Source organism: Hyla sarda, chromosome 1 (assembly GCF_029499605.1).
Source record: "Hyla sarda isolate aHylSar1 chromosome 1, aHylSar1.hap1, whole genome shotgun sequence".
NCBI classification, from domain to species: domain Eukaryota; kingdom Metazoa; phylum Chordata; class Amphibia; order Anura; family Hylidae; genus Hyla; species Hyla sarda.
In genome coordinates this window covers 174,102,209-174,127,613 of record NC_079189.1, presented here as the reverse complement: position 1 = coordinate 174,127,613, position 25,405 = coordinate 174,102,209, and the positions used below count along the sequence as shown (strand labels likewise).

The following is a 25,405-nucleotide window of genomic DNA, read 5'->3' as shown; positions in this document are numbered from 1 at the left end:
ACAATTTTGGCTTGTGGCTCTCTTTAATGAAGGGCCGGAAAATAATAATAGGAAAAGAAAACAATAAATAAGGAATTGTCAATATAGAGTAATAAAGACAAGTTAAACAGAGTACCGTATTGTTCGCCATATAAGACGCTCCGGCATATAAGACGCACCCAATTTTAAAGGATCAAATTCTAGATTCTGAACCTTCAACCTGCGGACCTCCAGATGTTGCAAAACTACTACTCCGAGCATGTCCGGACAGCCGTTGGCTGTCCGGACATGCCGGGAGTTGTAGTTTTGCAACATCTGGAGGTCCGCAGGTTGAAGACCACTGGTATAGGAGGTAATACTCACGTGTCCCCGCCGCTCCGGACTCGTCACCGCTTCCCTGGATGTCGCCCTCCATCGCTGTTGCCGCGTCCCCGGGGTGTCCCCGTCACTCCGGAACGTCTCTGCGGCTGGGTATCCTCGCTCTCCGTCGCCGTCATCACGTCGCTACGCATGCCACTCCTATTGGATGACGAGACGGTGTTCGCACCGATGAAGGAGAGCGCCGGCCATGCAAGGTTTCCTGCACGGAGCAGACACCAAGGAGATAGGTAAGGTCCCTCCCGGTGTCCTGTAAGCTGTTTGCGATGCCGCGATTTCACCGCGGCGGTCCCGAACAGCCCAACTGAGCAGCCGGGTTAGTGTCACTTTGGCTTCAGACGCGGCGGTCAGCTTTGAGCGCCGCGTCTGAAGGGTTAATACAGGGCATCACCCCGATAGGTGATGTCCTGTATTAGCCGCAGGTCCCGGCTGTTGATGGCCGCAGGGACCGCCGCGATAGGACAGGTTTTAATGTGTATTTGCCGTATAAGACGCACAACCTTTCCCCCCCCCCCCCCCCAGTTTTGGGAAAGAAAAAGTGCATCTTATACGGCGAAAAATACGGTAGATATTTTGGAGATTTATCAAAGCCTGCGTAGAGGAAGAGTGGTGAAGTCACCTATAGCAACCAATCAGATTGATTCTTTTATTTTTCAGAGGCATTTTAAAAAATGTAATAAGAATTGCTTCCAATTTTGCACCTACAGACCCATATGAGGGCTTATTTTTTTTGCACCACAAATTGTACTTTGTAATGACATCAATCATTTCACCACAAAATTTACGACAAAACCAGAAAAAAAATATATTTGTGGGGTAAAATTGGGGAAAAAAACGCCATTTTGTAAATTTTGGGGGCGTCAGACTCTATGCAGTGCACTTTTCGGTAAAGATGACACTATATCTTTATTCTGTAGGTCCATACGGTTACAAGGATACCTAACTTATATTGGTTTTATTTTATTTTAATACTTTAAAAAAATTATAACTACATGCACCAAAATATGTATGTGTACAATTGTCATCTTCTGACCCCTATAACTTTTTTTATTTTCCATAAACAGGGATGTAAGAGGGCTTATTTTTTGTGCTGTGATCTGAATTTTTTTAACGGTACAATTATTATTTTTATAGTATTTTTTGATCGCTTTTCGACCGTGCAGTTTAATTTTTTTTTTCAATGGGAAAAGGGGGGTGATTCAAACTTTTATTAGGGAAGGGGTTAAATCACAATTATTAACAATTTTTTTTACACTTTTTTTTTTTTTGCAATGTTATAGCCCCCATAGGGAACTATAGTATGCAATACCTTGAGTATCGACACTGATCAATGCTATGCCATAGCATAGCATTGATCAGTTTTATCGGTGCTCTGCTGCTTCAGCCTGGATCTCAGGCATGGAGCAGCAGAGCGACAATCGGACAGCGGGAAGCAAGGTAAGAAGCCTCCTGCTGTCATCTCAGCTGTTCGGGATGCCGCGATTTCACCGCCGCAGTCCCGAAATGCCCAATGAGCTAACGGGCAACAGTTTTCTCCCATTTTAGACGCCACGATCAACTTTGATCGTGGCATCTAATGGGTTAATACTGGACATCAGCCAGATCAGGTATTAGCTGCGGGTCATGGTTGCTGATAGCAACCAGGACCTGCTGGGTATGAAGCGCGCTTCACATATCAGGACCTGTCGCTTGACATAAATATACGTCCTGCGTCATTAAGGGGTGAAAGGGAATCTGTCATCAGTGTCACCCGCATCTGACAACCATACCTATCTGATCCTGTTTCGTGCTTCCATTCTCCTGCTATCTTCTGTTCTGGGGCAAACTTGGTGCATGAGCAAAGCCTTCTGATGTCACCACTGCTGTTCTATGCTGGGTCCGCTGCTAGCAAACAGCAGCAGTGACGTCAGAAAGATCCACCAATGCTCTATGATACAAGATACAGAGGAAGATAGTGGGAGAACAGCAGCATGGAACAGGATCAGGTAAGTGTGGTTGTCATCAGTGTCACCTGCGCTACCTGTCTGTACCAATAGGTTAGTATAGGAGACACTGATGACAGATTTCCTTTAATAATACAATATCACAAAATATCCACACTAAAATATAGTATGCAGGATGCAATGTTTCATTGTTTTGCAGCTTGTCTAGTGAATCATATACAAGATTTCCTCGACTTATATAGTAATGTCATTGAGCCTGAATTCTTAAAGGAACACATTAATTCTATAAACTAAACAAATAAGATGCTGCTTCTGGTTACATGAGCCAGAAGAATGACAATGTGCTTGAATTCTTCACATAAACAGGTCTACTACAGGGCTCGGATTTGTAACGTATCATGTTTTGTTTATGTCAGGCCCTACTCCAGTGCTGCAGTTTTGTTCCATCTGCTAGTCTTAAAGTAACTCTGACTATTATACTTAACTCACAGATTATCTTCAATTCATCCTCCCTGGATAATGTTCAGTATGAGGTTATAGATGACCTGTGTTACCTGAGCATATTGTTATGTTTTTCTTCATTGTTACAGTTTAGATCAGTCAGATTCTAGTAAAATGATGCCAGTTCTAGGAAATTTTAGGCTTCTTTTTAGTAAGAATACTGACATAAATGATTAAACTACTGAACCTCCTGGCATGAGATCTCGAGGCATCAGAGTTCTGGGCTATACTTTGCATTCCGTGAAGGGGATTTCTGGTAGTTAAAGGAGATATCAGTGGGGATAAGTTTCAGGTCGCGGGGGAGTCCGACCGCTGGGGACCCCGCGATCTCCTGTATGGGGCCCCGACAACCCGCGGGAAGGGGGCGTGTTGACCACTGCGGGAAGCGGCAGCTGACACGCCCCTTCAATACAACTCTATGGCAGAGCCGGAGCGCTGCCTTCGGCAATCTCCAGCTCTGCCATACAGTTATATTGAGAGGGTGTGTCAGCCGCCGCTTCGTGCGGTGGTCAACACTCGCTATCTGTCCAGAGAGCCGGAACACCGTTAAGGAGATCGCGGGGGGCCCCAGCGGTCGGACTCCTCGCGATCTGAAACCTATCCCCTATCCTTAGGATAGGGGATAAGTTTTTCACCACTGGACTACCCCTTTAAATATTGTTGTCTTTCAATGTTTAATGGTGTGGGTCTGGCAATCAGTATAATAAGGCAGCCCCCTACATTGTCTACATCACACTTCTGGGTACAGTAGTGTCTGGTATTGGAGCTTAGTCCCAATCACTTGATTAGAACTGAACCAATGCAGGCCCATCTGACCACATAGAGCAATAGCATATGTCTGTATAAACAATGGCTTATGCCCTGTAAATATTTCTTCCAGACATCCCCAATATTCCTGGTTTATAACACACACACGATTGCATATAACAGCTAATAATGACTGATCAGCAGTTATCTTTTCTTGATCATGTCCATCCAAATTTCCCAATTATAGGATTTTTCAGGTACCTTCATTATGCATCACCCAATTACCTTTGTTGGCCCTGCCATAGGCCCTTGTCTAAGATTGTAATGATCGATCAATTGTACAGGATCATATAAGAACATAGGGGGAAGTTTATCAATGTTGGTGCAGGTAGAAGTTTTTTGTAGATCGTTTGGTACAATTGCACCAAATTTACCATACTTGTGCAAGGCACATGATAAATTTTTTGCAAAGTTCTATATCTCCACACAGTTCAATTTGTACCCCTGAGCTGCACCTCACAGGAAACGTGGACACTGGGATTTTGTTCTATTGCCTTGAGGCCAGGATTTTTTTTGTCCACCAGCAAAAATGCCAGAAAAACTGTCACAGCCTTTTTGCTGATGTGTGTCATTTTTGTACCCTGTGGCAATTTTTTTCACTGCCTTCAGGGTACCACTCCGTGGGTCGGATGCAGAGCGCCCAGCCCACGGAGAGTAAGGACGTAAGGAGTGATGTATAGCATATACATATACAGGGTGCAGAGCATCACTACTTACCTCCACCCGCTGTATAGTATATAGGAGTGCATAGTGTACCCATGTATAGTATACAGAAGCCCAGCAAGGAAAGAGTTAACCCACGTTGCTGCTGAGCCGTTCTGGGTTAAGTCTTTGTTCGCCATCCTGTATATACAGCTGTCTATAGATGAATGTATATACAGGATACAGTAGGCAGACACCAACAATTGTCTGGAGCTGGCAGGGAGCGCAGTGGAGCCGCATGTGCCGCCAGCTTGTAAAGTTTATAAATGTGGATAACAGCGGGTCTATGGAAAATTATTAACTTTACAATCACAGACAACGAAATGCGTCCCTCTGATTGGTGAATAGCTATTCACCAATCAGAGCTCCCGTCTCCCGGTGGGGATTATGAAATGTGACAGCTGTATACAGGAGCCGGCGTGGAGCGCAGTGGAGCAGCATGTGCCGCCGGCTTGTACAGTTAATAAATGCGGATGGCAGCAGGTCGCTGAAAAATGACCGATGCGATCTGCCCCTCAGCCCCTGGACTATAACTCCCATCATGGGCAGAGGCTGTCCATGATGGGAGTAGTAGTCCTAACTGTCCCAAAAAAGTCCCTCAGCCGGGGGATGTGCAAGCACCGTCCCTCAGCGTAGTACTACTACTACTCCCATCATGGGACAGACTCAGTTGTAATTTAGCAGTGTTGAGGGATGGCTCCTGCATCCCCCGGCTGTCTTGTTAGAACACTTTCCTACGTGTCCTTTTTGGTGGTGTATGTTTGCGCTAAAAAAAACGTATTTGCACAAAAAAGTGCATCTAAACAAAAAAAAACACACATGATAAATTAGTATCCACTGCAAAATGCATTCCACAATACAAAAAAATAGACTACTTGCTTTTTGCTCAAAAAAGACGCAAAAAAAGACACGAAGTAACTCACTGCGCAAAAATTTGCACTAAATATAGAAAAGAAAAAGCTTCTACCACTAATGATTAATTTCCCCCAGTAGACAAAGAAGGAGAGGAGGCAAGAAAAAAAAAATATATATATATATTATTGTGCTTGGGAATGGTGCAATTGCCACTGATACATAGGAAGGGGTGTGATATTTGTTAATACGTGTAACAATTTTTTTACAGATCAGATATGAATAAATAGCTTGCAAAAGCTGTACTCTGTGTCCCAAATAGATAAAAGGCTGAGTACAGGAGTGTTGTGAGATGTGGCCCAAATCCTGCTGACATACTGTTATTAAAATGTTTTTAAGACTGCAAGGGTGGTGTGGGAAAAACTACTTTTTTTGCCAAACTGTCAGGTCATTAAGGGTCTTTAAGGGGATATGATAAAGACTTTTAAATACATAAAGGGAATCAACATGGTAAAGGAGGAGAGCATATTTAAAAGAAGAAAAACTACCACAAGGGGACATAGTTTTACATTAGAGGGGCAAAGGTTTCTGCAGTAATATCAGGAAGTATTACTTTACTGATAGAGTAGTGGATGCATGGAATAGCCTTCCTGCAGAAGTGGTCACTGCAAATACAGTGAAGGAGTTTAAACATGCATGGGATAAGCATAAGGCTATCCTTCATATAAGATAGGGCCAGGGACTATTGATAGGATTCAGATTATTGGGCAGACTAGATGGGCCAAATGGTTCTTATCTGCCTACACATTCTATCTTTCTATGGTCTATACATTGGCCCCACAGCATTGTTTACCTCTATGACAATGGGGCCATTACCAATCAATAGAAATCCAGCTGGCCGTGCAGCCGCTCCATGTAGCCTTACTCTTATCTGTCACACTCTAGAACTCAGCGGTAAGGTCAACAGGAAATGTCAAGCAGAACATGTTTTCCTAATTAAAGCTTCAAACTGTTGTAGAAACCAGTTAGCATTGTACAATAGTATACAACAACCAGGCACATGCTGCGATTTTAGAATCACAGAATTGTTGCTCCAGAATCATTAAATGGGTATTTTATGTATCTTTCATAGTCATGTTTGCCATTTATTTCTGATTAATATAGGACCCAAATATTACATAAAGTCTTGTTGGGATTAGATTCTATTCTAGGACAGGGTGTACAGTTGAATCAGGATATGTCTATCTATATGTGATATCATTTACTTAGCATACCTATACTGACTGGAAGCTGAACCCAACCTGAATATGATGAGAACAAGGAGAATAAAAGGGCCATTACACAGGGGCCTCCATAATCTAGCTCCCCTCTACAGTCCTATCAGAAACACAATTATAAAATATTAATATGTAACAGAGTTGGTTATGCATCTTTGACTAATATTTATCACTAAGGATCCCCTCCATGTTTATTGCCATTGGAATACAGAAGATAGGGAGATGGTTTATACATTGATTATATATAAAGAGGATGAACAATACTGTTCTTTTTTTATTAAGTTTAGGCATTGCTCTTAACAAAATATATTAAATGGTTGTCCCCTCTTGTTTATTGGCTTTTTTCAGGCCACCTATGACCTGTTTTGCAGCAGCCAGAGGTGGTTGGGAAAGCCAAAAGCAACTGTAGTAAGGAAGTCATGCAATTTGCGTGACTCACTTTTAGGGTAGGGTCACACTGGGCGGATACATAGCGTATTTGACACTGCGATAAATCTGCTGAGAAGCAGGAAATGCACTATGCGATAGGAGAAGACACAGGGCTTTCCTGCTACAGCCATGTGTCTGCAAAATGTTCCATGGTCTGGCCGAGCGCACCAGCATAACTGACGCATGGCTGGCTCCTGAACCATATTGCAGACACAGAGCTGTAGCAGGGAAAGCCCAGTGTCTGCTCCTAGCGCATATGCAGCGTATTTCCTGCTGCTCAGAACATTTCTCGCAGCATCAGATAGCTGCGTATCCGCCCAGTGTGACCCTACCCTAAATTGGACTTTAAGGGGAGTTATGTAAATGGCATAGTCCTGCAAGCAGTGCTCATTATGTAACTCCCAGAGGTATGTAAACAGAACAGCCCATGAGGTTATGCCGTTTGCGCAACTTATATTAAGGTCAAAGGTAGTTATGCAAACTGCATACATTACCCATATCGGAAGCTTTCTGCTATACCACCAATTACCGAGATGAGACACCCTCTTTAAAGAGTGCCTGTCATCAAACCATATTTTGTAAACTAACTCACATTATATTCCCTAACTACTCCTAACACCCCACCTGCCCTTAAAAAAAAGGTCAGAGCTTTAAAGGGGTAATCTGGCCCCAAGACATCTTATCCCCTATCCAAAGGATAGGGGATAAGATGTCTGATCGCGGGAGTCCCGCCGCTGGGGACCCCCGCAATCTAGCATGCAGCACCCACCTGTAAGTACTGCCAGAAGCACTGGAGGTTCACAATCTTTTGCCTCCTGACCACGGGGACAGATTATCATGACAATATGACTCCACACCCTCATGATGTCATGCCCTGCCCCCTCAATGCAAGTCTATGGGAGGGGACGTGGCGGCCATCATGTGGCCAGCTGCGGGACCTTCGCGATCAGACATCTTATCCCCTATCCTTTGTATAGGGGATAAGGTGTCTTTGGGCCGGAGTACCCCTTTAGAAAGCTCTGTATCATAACTTTCTTTTTGCTCACATTGTGTAAGCTTCTGGCAGGAGAAAGGGGCAATCCCCAACAGGCGTGACGTCACTGAAGCCTGCGAGAGCTTTGCCTCGCCATGTCCTGCACACACTTTCTGAGTTTGGTAGGGAGGAGACCAAACTAACTGTTTGACTTGCGGCAGGGAACAGAACAGAGCCACCTAGTGGCCGTTTTTCAATCACATTAAAAGGTTAATAAAGGTTGAGAATTTTAACAGCAACTAAATAGCAAAGTGTATTATAATTACATAAGAAAATTTCTATTAAAAGTTTACTTGGGTGACAGGTACTCTTTAAAGATGAACCTTGTCCACGTAAGTTGGGTAGCAGTCTGATCTTAGACTCAAAGGATTTAACAATGAAAGCCTCTTTTTGTTCCAGTTTACCAGGTGTTTCATAGACACAGATACACAGGTAAATGTATGTTAGGTTCTTCCATGGGTCTCTGGACAACCAACCAAACAGCTTGCTTGCCAAAATGACCAACTGCACAAAGACAAACTAGACCTCCAAGGTGGATGCCTCCAAGGCACATTCCTGAAAAAGCAGCTCTATACCATAATATAATTCTGCTGCGAAAGGAAATATTGAATTGAAGATGAAGTGTGCTGCAATATACAGAACATAAACCTTCTCAGTTACTTGGAGATATTACCTCTGTATATAAGTCTCTTAAAAAGCTTTATCAAACAGCATCAAGTTGAACTGTCTATGGAACACAGCTGCTTTCTTACCAGTGTCTTTCTGTTTCACATCTGGAGGAAGCTGGCCTGGAACATACCACTGGTAATCTGGCTACACAGAATAATAAAACCTTATTACAACAATATGGACTTCATGAATACTTCAAACAAAAACTCAGCAGCAAGCTTAAAATATAAACACAGTAAAGGACTTTTTGTTTGTCGTAGAGAAGTAATTTAGATCAATCCTTCTTGGCTCAACACAACCACTGTTGTAGCTCATTGGTTTGTTTTCTGCTTTCCCATGAGATGTACTTTGGCCGTCTGTACCCGTCATAAACATTTTATATATACCACAAAATGCTATCCGCAAATCACATATTGGAACAATTAATTAACACGGAGACAAAGGAACTGTGAGAATCGGACTATGGCTGCCACACAGGAAAGAGAAAAGGACTGTACCTCTATTTATCTAAATATTCACTACATATTTACTTGTTCATTAAAATGCAATAATAGAATGCACCATACAAATGTAACTGCAGGCATATTGCTGGCATATGGCTTTGGCACAAGGCGCGTGAGTAAAATGTATGAAGTGTCTTCAAAAGGAGAGATCAAAGATTGTTTCAAAATTCTGCTCTTTATTGATTCTTTAAAATGGGAATATTTGTGGGGCTTCTGTGTGCAGTTCTATAATTTAATAAGAACTGTTATTGTTTGGTTCCATGGATAAATAAAAGTCTTCCCTATCATGGACACATGTGTACAAGCCTCATTCTTGGGTCATATATCATGACCTAAGAATGATTATATCACAGAGCTATATGAAAAGATATTCCCGAATTGTTATTTCTTGGGGGATACAAGTTTTACTACCGTATATACTCGAGTATAAGCCGACCCGAATATAAGCCGAGGCCCCTAATTTTACCCCAAAATCCCAGGAAAAGTTATTGACTCGAGTATAAGCCTAGGGTGGGAAATACATCATCCCCCCTGTCATCATCCAGACCCCCGTCATTAACACCCTCATCATCATCATCACCCTGTCATCATCCCCCCTTCATCATCACCGCCTGTCATCATCCCCTTGTCATCATCCCACACCCCCCCTTCATCATCTCACACCCCCCCTTCATCATCCCCTTGTCATCATCCCCTCCCCCACTTCATCATCCCCTCCCCCCCTTCATCATCCCCTTGTCATCATCCCCTCCCCCCCTTCATCATTCCCTTGTCATCATCCCCTCCCCCCTTCATCATCTCCTTGTCATCATCCCCTCCACCCCTTCATCATCCCCCTGTCATCATCCCACACCCCCCCTTCATCATCCCCTTGTCATAATCCCACACCCCCTCCCCCTTCATCATCCCCTTGTCATCATCCCACACCCCCCCTTCATCATCCCCTTGTCATCCTCACCACATGTCTTCAGCCCCCCCCCCCTTCATCATGCAGCTTGTCAATGTCTGATACAGTGGTCTTCAACCTGCGGACATCCAGATGTTTCAAAACTACAACTCCCAGCAAGCCCGGGCAGCCATCGGCTGTCCGGGCTTGCTGGGAGTTGTAGTTTTCAAACCTCTGGAGGTCCGCAGGTTGAAGACCATTGCGGCCTTCGACATCATCCAGCCCCCCCCCCCCGTTAGGGTGCATTTGTCCGATGCTGCAGGACTGTCCGGTGGGGAGGTCGTCCGGAGGAATAGTGGTTCCGGGCTGCCATCTTCACCGGGGGGGCCTCTTCTCCGCGCTTCGGGCCCGGAATAGAGGCGTTGCCTTGACGACGACGCAGAGGGACGTTGGTAATGAACGTCCCTCTGCGTCGTCGTCAAGGCAACATGACTATGCCGGGGCTGGGCCCGAAGCGCGGAGAAGAGGCAGCCCGGAACCACTATCCAACCTGTGAAGATGGCAGCCCGGAACCACTAACCCACCGGACGACCTCCCCACCGGACAGTCCTGCAGCACCGGACCAGCGCACCCTAACGTCCCGCCGAGCGGAGGTGAGTACAGAACTAAAGGGGGTGAGAGGGGGGCTGGATGATGTCGAAGGCCGCAGTGGTCTTAAACCTGCAGACCTCCAGATGTTTCAAAACTACAACTCCCAGCAAGCCCGGACAGCCGATGGCTGCCCGGGCTTGTTGGGAGTTGTAGTTTTGAAAAATCTGGAGGTCCGCAGGTTGAAGACCACTGAGGGCGGAGAGTTCACTCGAGTATAAGCCGAGGGGGGTGTTTTATGCACGAAAAATCGTGCTGAAAAACTCGGCTTATACTCGAGTATATACGGTAATACAGGCAGGCCAGTGGAAAGGAAAAGTAAGTAATAACTGAAAATTCAGACTGAAACAACATGTTTAAAATGTTTGCAACGTTTAAATACACTTGGAGTCAGATTTACCATTCTAAATGTGCAAGAAATGTGGCTAAAAACAAACAAACAGGCACACATGACTTGCCCCATGTTATGTGTTTTAGACAATGTTTTGGTTTTACAAGACGATTGAGCATATGAACAGAAATCTTTGCCAAAAAACTGTTGTTATAAATGATACCATATTTTTTCTCCTGGAACGTGTGACCACATCATGTCTTGACTGGCTAGGAAAGGGTGGCCCAGAGTGTGGGGATAGAAAACATGTCCTTAAATGGGTACTCCGGTGAAAAACTTTTTTTCTTTAAATCAACTGGTGCCAGAAAGTTAAACAGATTTGTAAATTACTTCTATTAAAAAATCTTAATCCTTCCAGTACTTATTAGCAGCTGAATACTACAGCGGAAATTCTTTTCTTTTTGAAACACAGAGCTGTCTGCTGACATCATGAGCACAGTTTTTCTCTGCTGACATCTCTGTCCATTTTAGGAACTGTCCAGAACAGCATATGTTTGCTATGGGGATTTCCTTTTACTCTGGACAGTTCCCAAAATGGACAGAGATGTCAGCAGAGAGCACTGTGCTCATGATGTCAGCAGACAGCTCTGTGTTTCAAATGGAAAAGAATTTCCACTGTAGTATTCAGCAGCAAATAAGTACAGGAAGGATTAAGATTTTTTAATAGAAGTAATTTACAAATCTGTTTAACTTTCTGTCACCAGTTGATTTTAAAAAGAAAGTTTTTCATCGGAGTACCCCTTTAATGGGGACATGTATAGGAATTGTTCAGTTTGGACAACAGTGAATTGTGAATTGTGAATTACACTAACTAAAGTCATTTTTTCACTTGTAACGTAAGCAGCTTCAGTAGTAAATCATCATACAGAGTCATATAGCTGATTATGACATGTAAAAACATTCAATATCTTTTTAAGGTCTTCCCTTTATTTGTAACTGAATCCTCAGTTTATGTACAATCTGTTGCAGCTCTTCCTTTTCTTTTCTTATGATCTCTTTTTCAGCTCTTTCTCTTTTGAAGTCTTCTTCATATATTTTGACCTAAGAATGTTTATCGTTGTGAAAATGGTTATTCCAGACTTTAAATAACACAAAGTGTGTAAGAAAGTTCTAAAAAATTTCCACACATAATGATCAAGGTTTATTTACATAAAAATGGAACAAAACTCCTTTTACTAAATATGATATTAATACATGATTTAACAACATGCTCATTCTATATTTATATAATAAAGGTGTGTCCTTCTTATTATTCCACCTGCCTGAACATATCCCAAGATCAGAAACATCACATGACCAGCTTTAAAACACAAGCTATACCTGCACACAGTGCTGAATAGCAGAATGTTACCTATTGCTTGATACTGGTATCACTATTTAGGTCTAATTCTAGACTGGTGGGAGTTCAAATCTTTGCACAGCTGCCATAAGGCTACAAAAATCTACTACTATCTCTTCATTATTTACCAGGCACAGCTCACTACAGCTTTATCCTATTCAAATAAATGGGACCAAGCTGCCACCCCAGACACAGCCACTACTAACAATATGGAGCTATGTACACAGTGATGATGCAGCACTCAAATTTCCAAGCATTATGATGTCATAGAATTACATATGATCATCACCATTTCCTAAATCTGGGGTTCCATTTACATGTTCTTTCTAGAAGGGAAATATCCTCTTTGGTTATACAAACCAAAGGTCTTGCTCTCCAAAGCAGTGAGGCATGAAGCCTGTAACTGTTTTAAACTTTCGTATAGTTCCATTCTAATTTGTAAATGGTCCCATGTGAATATTGGGCGCTTTCATGTTTTCCTATAGCTTGTTATATTCACAGTTATTAACACTTTCTTAAAGCTATTTATACATTTCCTACATATCCAATGACTTGGCAAAATGACTGTTCCAAACGAAAAGAAAACTACAAATAGCATGATCTAAGGATGTAGTAATTCTTATTTAGGCACCGGTACGTTACACACCATAGATAATTTAGAATATATGAACCAGAGCAATAGAAAGTAAATTCCCAGAATGCTATTGCTAATAAAGCTATAAGACAAAACAAGAGAAGATTGTGAGGAAAAGACAGTTTTTTTGGTTTTTATTTCTTTCCTCCTACCCTTTGTACCTCTTAATATGTTTTTCTTGTAGTATAAAAGATTATTAATTTATTAATCAGCAATTTACTTTATGGGCCTACCATTAACATTTACATGTATAAACAGGCAGGCAAGCACAAGGTAGAATAGGATGTTAGAAGTGTCACCCATTATAATGTTATTCTGGTGATAGCATGGAGAGCATTAACAGTACTGGTGCACTAAACGCACTGGTTAGCAGGTGGTAACCTAACAGCTTATTCAGTGTACATGTACTGGAAACAGGATTCCGATGGCATGCCAGATGTGTTTATCATATTAGCTTGGCCTATTTATTGTCAACTAAAAATCAACATATTTCGATGTGGTTTACTTACTTCTTTATTCTTGCTTGTTCTTTTTTTTTTGTTTTGTTTTTAAGTAAACAAAACACCAAGGGGTAACATAAACAGCTAAGCACTCTATATGAGTTTTAATATCCCCGTAATAAATTAGAATCCTGCAACATACATATGTCCAATAGCATCACACAGAAACCAGGGCTGACAGACAGGGTCACTGCTAGGACTTATGACTAGTCGAAGGTGCATTTTGGTTTGATTTGCCACTCAGTTACCTTGTTCATGGGTAAAATGATTCTGATTTTTACACACCCCCCCCCCCCCATTCCCCACTGACAGTGCTCTAAGGCAGCTGCCTTAGCTGCCTTAAGGTATAGCCTGCCCTGCTGACAGGACAGGTAAACGTGTAAGGATATAGCAACATTGCTATTTGATGTGCACAACAGTGTTTAAGCACTATTTTTGCCTAATGTAAGTAATCTAATAGTCTACACTTAGACTAGATGGTGTTATCTTGGACTCAATCATGTACAGATAAGCCAGATTTGTCAGACAGCTATTGGGATACAGTAAATGTGGAGTATAATAATACCAGTTATAGAAACTAACGCCAGGTCTGAGTTGGAAGATGTGCTACCATTAACAAAGCTGCAAACCTTGAGATACACACACATTTCCCCTTTAGAGTCACCTGCTGCATAAGAACTTCATTTTTTGTCTTAAAGTCTTCAGAAGTCATGGCTTCCAAGGATGGATTTACTGTTGTACTTATAGAATTGATTTTGCCTGTAGTTGTTGCTTGTAAAAGGACCTAAGGGGAAAACATATAATATGTAAATGATGCTCTGTTAACATTTGCGTTGTGATATTCTTTCATGACTAGATGCTGACCAGCTTCTCTGATGGACCCCAATTGCTCATCAGATTTGTAATCTCACTATCTATATTTGTAATCCTACAGTTTTCAGTCTGGCCACTTAAAGTGATACTACCGTGCTGACAAGTTATCCCCTATCTAAAGGATAAGGGATAAGTTGCCTGATCGCGCGGGGTCCCGCCGTTGGGAACCCTCGCGATCTCGCACGCAGCACCCCGCTCTCATCAGGCCTCAGAGCGAACATCGCTCCGGGTCTGATGACTGCCGATCACGGGGCCGGAGTATTGTGACGTCACGGCTACGCCCCCTCAATGTGAGTCTATGGCAGGGGGCGAGACGGAGCGTGACGTCACACGGGGGCGGAGCTGTGACATCACGATCACCGGCCCAGTCATCAGACCCGGAGCGGATGTTCGCTCCAGGGCCTGATGAGAGCGGGGTGCTTCTCTTCTGAGCATTGTAGTACGGCCACCGAGCACTTTACATCCACATATGGGCTTACAAATTTTGGGGGGCTTTTTTCCTATTTTCCCAGCATTTTAGTGAAATTTTTTTTTTCCATTTTCCCATCCAACTTTAACAAAAATGTGTCAAACAGCTGTGGGATGTTAAGGCTCACTATACCCCTTGTTATATTCCGTGAGGGGTGTAGTTTCCAAAATGGGGTCACATATCGGTATTTATTTTTTTGCGTTTATGTCAGAACCGCTGTAAAATTAGCCACCCCTGTGCAAATCACCAATTTAGGCCTCAAATGTACATAGTGCGCTTTCACTCCTGAGCCTTTTTGTGTGCCCGCAGAGCATTTTACGCCCATGTATGGGGTATTTCTTTACTCAGGAGAAATTGCGTTACAAAAACTTTTTTTCCTTTTACCTCTTGTGAAAATAAAAAGTAAAGGGCAACACCAGCTTGTTAGTGTAAAAAAAATATTTTTTTACATTAACTGGCTGGTGTAGACCCCAACTTTTCCTTTTCATAAGAGAAAAATGGAGAAAAAGCCCCCCAAAATTGGTAGTGTAATTTCTCCCGAGTACAGAGATACCCCATATGTGGCCCTAAACTGTTTCCTTGAAATATGACAGGGCTCCGAAGTGAGAGAGCTCCATGCGCATTTGAGGACTAAATTAGGGATTGCATAGGGGTGGACATAGGGGTATTCTACGCCAGTGATTCCCAAACAGGGTGCCTCCAGCTGTTGCTAAACTCCCAGCATGCCTGGACAGTCAGTGGCTGTCCAGAAATGCTGGGAGTTGTTGTTTTGCAACAGCTGGAGGCTCCGTTTTGGAAACACTGCCGTATCATACGTTTTTAATTTTTATTGCGGGGGACAGTGTAAGGGGGTGCATATGTAGTGTTTTACCCTTTATTATGTGTTAGTGTAGTTTACTGCAGTGTTTTTAGGGTACATTCACACTGGCGGAGGTTTACAGTGAGTTCCCTGCATGGGGGGGGGGGGGGGGGGCAAACCTCCAGCTGTTTCAAACTACAACTCCCAGCATGTACTGACAAACCATGCAGGCTGGGAGTTGTACTTTTGCCACAGCTGGAGGCACACTGGTTGTAAAACCTTCAGTTAGGTTCTGTTATCTAACTCAATATTTTCCAACCAGTGTGCCTCCAGCTGTTGCAAAACTACAACTCCCAGCATGTACTGATCGCCGAAGGGCATGCTGGGAGATGTAGTTATGCAACAGCTGGAGGGATCGCAACTACAACTCCTACCATGCTGGGATTTGAAGTTTTGCAACATCTGGAGAGCTACAGTATAGAGACCACTGCAAACTGTGGCCCTCCAGATGCTGCAAAACTACAAATCCCAGCATGCCCAGACAGCAAACAGTTGTGTGGGCATGCTAGGAGTTGTAGTTTTGCAAGATCTGGAGGGCTATAGTTCAGAGACTACCATATAGTGGTCTCAAACTGTAGCCCTCCAGATGTTGCTAGGCAACTTACCGGCTTCCGACGGATCCAGGGAGCCTGCTGCACGACATTGCCGCCCGACGATCTACGACGCCGATCGTCGCCCGCAGCCTCCGCAGATCGGTAAGTGGACTCCGGCGCCGGTCCCCGCCGTTTCCCCGTTCTGCCCCGCCTATTGTGGGTGGGCAGAAGGTGGAAAACGAAAGTTAATCCCCCCGCCCCCGATCTGCTATTGGTGGTCACGTCTAGACCACCAATAGCAGGGATAGGAGCGGTGGCACCCCTGCCACCTCACTCCAATACCTTCAGGGGGATTGTGGGTGTCTTATACAACCGTGATCCCCCCTATATTCCGGGTCACCGGGTCACCCGTAATGACCCGGAATCGCGCAAATCGCAAGTGTGAATTCACTTGCGATTTGCGCCGATCGCCGATGACCCCCCTGGGCATTTGCGCGGGGTGACTGCTGATCGATATCAGCAGTCACCCTGGTCTGGTCCCTGCCCGGCGCGCGGCAGGGACCAAAATTCCCACGGACGTACACGTACGTTCTTGGTCCTTAACTACCAGGATGCTTAGACGTACACGTACGTCCATGGTCCTTAAGGGGTTAAGGCTTTCAAGCCTTGAGCCTCTTAATAGGCTAACACTTCCTCTTCTGTAGAGATCACTTTCAGCAGTCATCTCATTATTACCACTGATAGGATTATAATAAAGAGCAACAAATCATTCATACAGCCAGCAGTACATAACACATGATCACATTTAACATTTAGACTACTGAAACAAGAAGGTTGTAGGGAGGCCTACAAATTCTAAATAAATTCTGTAAACAAGAAAATAGAATTAGCAAAAAGTGCAGTAGAGAGAACAATTGCCATAGCAAGTAAATAGTAAAAAAAAAAATTATCGTACATAGATAATAAGAAACCTAAAACTAAAAATATTGGCTTTTTAAGAAATAATCTAGGTGTAATGGTGGAGGAGGATGGGGAAAAGGCCAATCTACTAAATGCCTTCTCTACTGTATTTACACAGAAAAATCCAATGTCATATGACATAAGTAGGGATAATGTAAATTCTTCAGCAAATCTCACCTGTTTAACCCAAAAAGAAGTGAGACACCGCCTCACTTATTTTAAAACACAAAAATCAACGGGTCGAGATGGCATCCATCCCAGAGTTTTGCAGGAATTAAGTACCATGCTAGACAGACCCTTATTCCTTATATTTAAAGATTTTATAATGACAGGGAATGTTAAATAGGACTGGTGCTACGCAAATGTGGTACCGGAATTCAAAAAAGGGTTAAAATGGGTTCCTGGGAATTACAGGCCTATAAATTTACAGTCAGGGAAGGAATTTTTCCTTTCTCATGGGGCAATTGGCATCAGCCTCATGTTTATTTTTTATTATTATTTTTTTTTGTCTTCCTCTGGATCTTCACAATGTTTTTTTTTTTTTCAACCTTACAATGATTGGCTAAATAATCATATGCATAGAATAAAAAATAAAAATAAAAAACATTACTATTAGAAGATAAAAACAGATTAGGAGAAAAAGAATAGGGTTCAGAATATGGTTTTAAGTAGAAAAAACATCTAGATGATTCATTCCTTTTAAACAGGAAGGACATACAGTATATGCTAAACATCATAAAGACGTAAGCAAAAACTATACAGGATTAATGATTCATTCAGGCTATGTTGACATTTGCCTTATGGATTCTAATACATTAGACAATGCAGATTTAATCATATTGGAATAAAGTAAAGTTGCCGCGTGTAGCTTTGGTTTGGCATCAATAAATAATGCAGGCAGTGCATGAAATTACATGCACAGAAAGCGCTATCCAGCAGGACTTTCAGATATCTGGAGGTTGCATTGTGGAAACGTTTCATGATATTTTTTCCTGATTAACCCCTTAAGAACACAACCTATTTTGGCCTTGAGTACATCCAGCGATGAGGTTTATCGGTGGGAAACACTCACATAAAAATTGGACTTGTATTGTATGGCGCATCCCCTCTCAAAAAGTTCCAAATGCAGATATAGTCCATACCCAAGGTTGATAGAATTCTATTCTATCAACCTAAGGTATGGACTATATCTGTATCATATCTGCATTTGGAACTTTTAGAGAGGGGAAAGCGCCATACAATACAAGTCCAATTTTTATGTGAGTGTTTTCCACCGATAAACCTCATCGCTCTATGTACACAATACAAAGTGACCCTTCGAAAGGACTTTGGGCAGCTGACCCTTTATCACCAGGAGTGCACAGGCATATTGAGGTGTTGTGCTCTAAGCACAAGGCTATCTGGTAAGCAGTGAACGTGACCCTTGAATTTCTGCTCTAAGAGCGCACCTTTTCTTATTTTCTTTTAGGAGCCATATAACTCTTCTATTTTTCTATCCACAAAGCCAAGACCAATTTTACTTTAAAATTACATGTTTAAAACGATTATTTGTGGCAGAAAGTAAAAAAAAACAAACAGCAATTTTGTGAGTTAAAAAAATTTTGCACTTTGGTATTCTTTTACATTTACACTGTTCACCATATGGGATAATTAAAAGGGGAACTCCACCGGAAAACATTTTTTTTTTTTTAAATCAACTGGTTTCAGAAAGGTAAAAAATCTTAATCATTCCAGTACTTATCGGCTGCTGTATGATCCACAGGAAGTTCTTTTATTTTTGTGTTTCCTTTCTGTCTGACCACAGTGCTCTCTGCTGACACCTCTGTTCATATCAGGAACTGTCCAGAGCAGGAGATGTTTGCTATGGGGATTTGCTTCTACTCTGGACAGTTCCTAAAATGGACAGAGGTGTCAGCAGAGAGCACTGTGGTCAGACAGAAAGGACATTCAAAAAGAAAAGAACTTCCTGTGGAGTATATAACAGCTGATAAGTACTAGAAGGATTAAGATTTTTAAATAAAAGTAATTTTACAAATCTGTTTAACTTTCTGGCACCAGTTGATTTAGAAAAATATTTTTTTTCCGGTGGAGTACTACTTTAACATTATATTTAAATAGTTCTGACATTTCCATTCATGGCAACACCAATTTCTTTATTTTGTTTGTTTGTTTATTTTTATTTTTTGTTAGTAAAATTGGAAAAAGGGGTGATTTCTTTTTTATTGCGTTGGGGGGCCTATTCATTATTTCAAAATTTTAATTAATTTTGTTTTACATTTTTTAACCCCTTCCTGCTATAGGACGTATACATACATCCCAGCACCCGACACAGTCACGCGCTGGGATGTATGCAATCAATCACAGCCGGGGTCCCGCCGCAGCTGCCCTGGCCAAGTTCTCAGAAGCATTAACCCCATAGATGCCGTGATCAATCATGATCACGGCATCTATGGTGTTGACAGGGGGAGGGTGCTCCCCCTGTGCACCAATGGTGGCGCTGCGATTGCTGGTCACTGTTTTTTCATGGCAGCTGGAGACCATCTGATGGCCTTCTTTCTGCCTGCTACGGAAGCCTGTGAGATCCAGCCAGAGGCAGGATCGCACAAGCTGTAGTGTGTGCAGCTCATCAGGTTATACTGTGCTGCAGTACAAATGTATTGCAGCATAGTATAACCTGTAAAAAGTGAAAAATAAATGATTCTTCAATAAAAGTAAGAAGTGTAAAAAGATAAAATAAATGCCCCTTTCCCAATAAAAGCCCTGTATTGTCATAAAAAAAAACACAAATCATATACATACTAGGTATTGCCACATCCTTAGTGATGTGTACTATCAAGCTATAATGTAAATTATCCTGCACGGTGAACGCCGTAAAAAAAATGCAAAATTCGCCAATTTTTTGCAGAATAAAAAATATCAAAAGGTAGCATGTATCACAAAAATGATACCAATAAAATGTACAGCTTGTCCCGCAAAAAATAAGCCCTCACTCAATGGTGTCGGACGAAAAATAAAAAAGTTACGGCTGTTGGAAAATGATCACACAAAAAAGGGAAAAAAATAATTTTGCTCTGAAAAGGAAAAAGAACATAAAAAGCTATGTCATAGGGATATTGCCATAATCGTACCGACCCACAGAATAAATTTAACATCACTTTTACCGCACAGGGTAACAACAAAAAATGTTTTTCTTAAATGCCAAACATTTTCCAGTTTTTCACTATATTTTGGAGTTTTTCCACAAAAAATGCTGCATGTGTCAGCAAACTATTTATAGCAAACCATTGATTGCTTTTACTGTTCAGTGCTATGCATTGGCACAGTGTTGATCAGTGATATGCGTGATCCCTTTGTACAGCCAACCAGAAGGCAGACCATGCAGATGGATTGCAATAGAGCAGCATGAAGGAGGTAAGGAGACCTCCGGCCACCATTTTGAATTTCTTAACTGCCACCTACTCAACAAAATCATAGCAACTCTACACTTCACTGTATCAGATTTTCTGCCTGTATTTGGCTCCATGTATCTTTCCATCAATTCTGACAGGGTTCCCTGACCTTCCAAATAGAAGCATCCCCACTGCATGACCAGCTACAACAGCTACCCCCACTATGCTTTACAGTGGGCATGGTTGCTCTGGGTGATGGGCAGTGCTTGGTTTCCGCCACGCATTATAATTTGCAATATGGCCAAAAAGTTCAATTTTGTTTTTATCTGACCAGAGCACCTTCTTTCACATTTTTGCTGTGTCTCCCACATACTCCAAAGGGATATCTTGTGGATCACTTTCAACAACAGCTTTCTTCTTTCCACTCTTCCATAGAGGCCAGATTCGTGGAATAACAAATGATAGCTGTCCTGAGGACAAATTCTCCCACCTCAGCTGTTGATCTTTGCAGTTCCTCCCCTGTTACCATGGGCCTCTTGGTTGCTTCTCTTAATAATTTTTTCCTTGCCTGGCTTGTCAGTTTGGGTGGACAGCTTTGTCTTGGTAGGCTTGTAGTTGTGCCATATTTTTCCGATGACGTATTTTATGGTGGTCTGTGAGATGTTTAAAGTCTGGGATATTTTATTTATAACCAAACCCTGCGTTGTACTTCTTCACAAACTTATACCTGACCTGTTCAATCAGATGTATTTCCTGCATATTAGACAGTGAATTGTAAATTACTTTAATACAGGTCTTACATAAAAAATACAATAAAACCTTCACTCTCTATCAGTAGGACCAGAAGCATAACCAGATTATACAAATCAGATGCCGTAGTGAATCTGTGAAGAAAACTGGATGCATTTTCTTGCTGTACTGATATTTTTCCCAGACTGTGTGGTTTTACTCATTAAAATGAATATCATAGTTTTGTTTGGAATTCTTAGGAGTCATTTTGATATCAAGTTTCAAATTCTAATTCATAGCTTCTGAGTTATTCATGCACTGTATATCCCATTGTGGTATTCACTGGCAGCTGCTTTGGAACCAATAGCGTATATTTGTTGTTTTATAATTGTTCTGCATCTTGTAATGGAATCAATGACTTACATGGCACACTTATATTTTATGAGTACCCTAAAAAATGTGACTGTGCTTATAGATATACCTAAAGAGGCATATCTATAGTGTAGGGTCCATCCCAAATGAGCTCACCTTATCCTGGTGGGATGGTACACACTATTTGGCCAAATGGTGAGCTATATTTTTTTCTATTTTTCTCAAAAAGTTGAAAAACCTTGGCACAAAAAATTACTGCACAAAAGAACAGAAAAAAAAAAAACACAGGGTAAAACGATTCATAAATTACCCCCTATCTGCATGTATGTATGATGAATGATTTGCAGTTGGCTGATGTATTGTTTTTTAATCTAATCTTTCCATCTGATCTGCATTTGTTCTATCAGCGCTTGGCACATTAGGTATCATTGCAGAGCTAATATATGTAGGCTAGAGTAACCTGCATATTGTTTAATTGCAATTACTATATAATTGTTTGCTACAGTATATACTCCACCAGGGAATATTTAATACAAGTTATATTGTTTGAAACTATTTTATTATGTATGATGTGTCCCACCATAGTTAATTCATGAAGTATCATTATTTGAAGACTAGCCCCATTTCCTCTGTTAGACTATGACTAAAGGTATGAACCCTGACTTCGGATGTAAGTTTTTATTAAAATTTACAAATAAAAGTTACATTTTAGCTGAAGACACTGGCTTGCTTGAACACTATTAATTTCCTTTTTGTTGTTTCAATTTTTATGACACAATTTTTATTAGTTATCTTGAAAAACTCATAGAAAGACAAGTGAAATGCATTTTGATAATCCCATAGAAAGACAAGTGAAATGTGTTGCAACCTAGAACTGTCTTACCCTGTTTTACTTTTTGATGTCTTTGATATTTTCCAATCAAAGTGCTGCTTAGTCTGTTACTAGTAAGTTGGTCACTAGTATATACTATAACTGATTTGGGGTTGTGGTTGGGTCATGGCTAGATCCTATTTGTCCTTATTTGCACAGTTTTGCATTTAGTATATAAGGAAAGACTAGAGACCTTGTAGAGGTCATCTTCAGGTAGTGGATACTTTAATTAGGCAGGGACACGCTAGGACATAATTGGGTGTATTGTAGGGGTGTTTGATTGGTTTCCTTTGCTCCTTGATACTCTTCTAGAGGAATAATTACGGTAATAAAGGTTATGCTTTAATATAGATATCCTTTTTGGTCAATGGTATTGTCAAGGTGATTTGTTGGTAGTGCTTAACCTCTGGCATTGCATCTGGTTTGCTAAAACGATTACAATTCTTTGGATCTGTGACTGACAGAAGAAAAGGAGTTAGCTCTGTAAGCCTTTGTGATCTAAGGACTTTGTAGAGATCGCAGTCTCAATCAAGTAAGATGTTTCCTGAGGAAGTCTTTGTGTTTTACCAGATCATTTTGTCTGGTACCTCCTACTACAATTGAGTTTCTTGTTTCAATTTTAAAAAGCTTGTATGAAGGTAACAATTTTTTTCTCTGTAAAATAAATATTGTACGCAATATTAGGACATAGTTGATGCCTCGCTCATCTTCCAAACCTGCCTGATATTGCTACCTGGACCTGACCCTTCTGCTTGTACTTCTAACCCAATTTTCTGTTTGCTGCTTGACATTGACGTACTTTCCTGGTTTGACCTGCCTGTTATCTACTCGGACTCTGGTTCTGATTTAGCTCAGATGTTCCCTCCTGGTTCTAACCTCTGGTTTTCTCTCTTACCTTCCTTTGAATTCTGATTTTGTCTTTCTGACTTCCCTAATCAGTGTAGGGACCGCTTTTCAGTCACCCACTTGAGGGCTGCCAATTAGGACAGATCATCCAAGTAGGCAGGGGCAGTGGTTCGGGTGAGCATATCACTAACTATCCATTCAGCTCAATTGGTCATCTATTTTTTTTTTTTACTCCCTCAAACCACACACTTGACATACTTTTTTAATGAATATATATAGGTAATTCGGTAGATAGCTAAGTCTTGTGCCTATACTTTAGCTAAATTGGGCCACTTTTGGGTGTGTTTATGTCTTGTTTTTTGTTTGCTTTCTGACTTGCTTTGAGGGTATAAAGTATCTAAAAATTTATTATTTGCAACATTTTAAAATGTCTCAATTCTTTTGCTCAATCTCGCTCCACTTACTGTGTGGCAGTGAAACCAACAAGACATAACTCAACTAAACTAACATTTTTATTTAAAGCTTAAATTAAGAAAATGGCTGCAATTGGTGTTTAAAGACATTATTCCTGCTGGACTGTATTTAAAAGTCCAGCAGGAATGGCAGGAGTCCAAACTCAGGAAGTTCTTCTCTGCACTGAGTTTGATTGACAGATGCACAGAAAGTGAAAGCTGAACAGATTCTCACAGAAAGCTGCACAGACTGAAAGCTTCAGGAAAGCCTCACTGAAAGCTACACAGACTGAAACATGCGCAGAGCTTGAGGTCTTCTATTCATCACAGCACTGCAACCATGTGAGGGCAGAAGTGGTGCCCCAGCAGACTTCAGTGATATCATGCCTGCTGGGAAATGCCCACTTTCTCCTGCTGGGAAATTGCAATATGTGAGCATGAAGAAAAGTAAGATACAGAACTTTTTTTAAAGGGTGTAAGGAGTAGCTAGAGAACATAGCCTGAGTTAGTTTAGAACAGTTTATTTGGTGACAGGTACTTTTTAAAATAACAAACACTGATCCCCTATTCTGCCTCCATTCGGCATCCAGTGTTACTTTAGCTGTGGATGTCACGTAACTACCACAGCCATTCAGCAGCCTCATGAGTCACGCTCCATACTCCTGGTATGAAAGCTCTGTGAAGGAATCCATGATGCCAGAAGTACAGAGTGTGACTGAAGAGGCCGGTGATTGGCTGCAGTGGTCATGTTACATCTACTGCTGAAGTTACATCAGAACCAGAGTCAGAACTGGGGATCAACATTGGATCCAAAAGGGAGATAAGTAACATTTTGTAATTTTAACCCCTTAAGGAACACAGTTTTTTTCATTTTTTGAACTTTACTTTGTAAAGACATCAATAATTTCACCACAAACTCTACGACGAAACCAGGAAAAAAAAAACTGGCATTTTGTAACTTTTGGGGGCTTCTGATTCTATCCAGTGCACTTTTCAGTAAAAATTACACCTCATATTTATTCTATAGATCCATACGATTAAAATATACCCAACTTGATTTTGTCTTATGTCTGTTAAAAAATTATAACTTTATGCACGAAAATTAGAAGGTTTAAAAATGCCCTCTTCTGACCCCCCTCTTTTATTGGTACGATTTTTCTTTTGTGGAACTTTTTGATCGCTTTGTACACATTTTTTTAGGGTATACAAAGTAGGGATCGAACGATTATCGGTTTGGCTAATATTATCGGCCGATATTCACGATTTTTGACGTTATCGGTATCGGCAATTACCTCGCCGATAATGTCCCGCCCCCACCGCACGGCCGCCCTCCCACTGTACCGCAAGCCACCCCCCCCCACCGCACCGCACGCCGCCCCCCCCACCGCACAACACTGCACGCCGCCCCCCCCACCGCACGCCACCCCCCCATTGCCTCCCCTATCCCCAGTTTTATAATTAGCTGTTCCCGGGGTCTGGGGCCCGCGCTACTTCTGGCTCATGCTGCGTCCTGCGTTACGCTGTGTGCTGCTCAGCGCAGTGACGTCCTCAACATGACATCACCGTCAGTGCGCACAGGGA

At 41.8% G+C, this 25,405-nt stretch overlaps 1 protein-coding gene across 1 annotated transcript in view; it reads right to left on the bottom strand.

Moving 5' to 3' along the window:
- Positions 1-11,910: 11,910 nt before the first annotated feature.
- LOC130354821 (TNFAIP3-interacting protein 3-like) overlaps positions 11,911-25,405 on the bottom strand; it is a 36,210-nt gene continuing 22,715 nt past the window's right edge. Inside the window, exons 5-6 of the mRNA XM_056555170.1 lie at positions 14,136-14,255; positions 11,911-12,039 (exon numbers count right to left, since the gene is read on the bottom strand). Coding sequence (XP_056411145.1) covers positions 11,911-12,039; positions 14,136-14,255 — 249 coding nt within the window. The remainder of the gene's footprint in view (positions 12,040-14,135; positions 14,256-25,405) is intronic.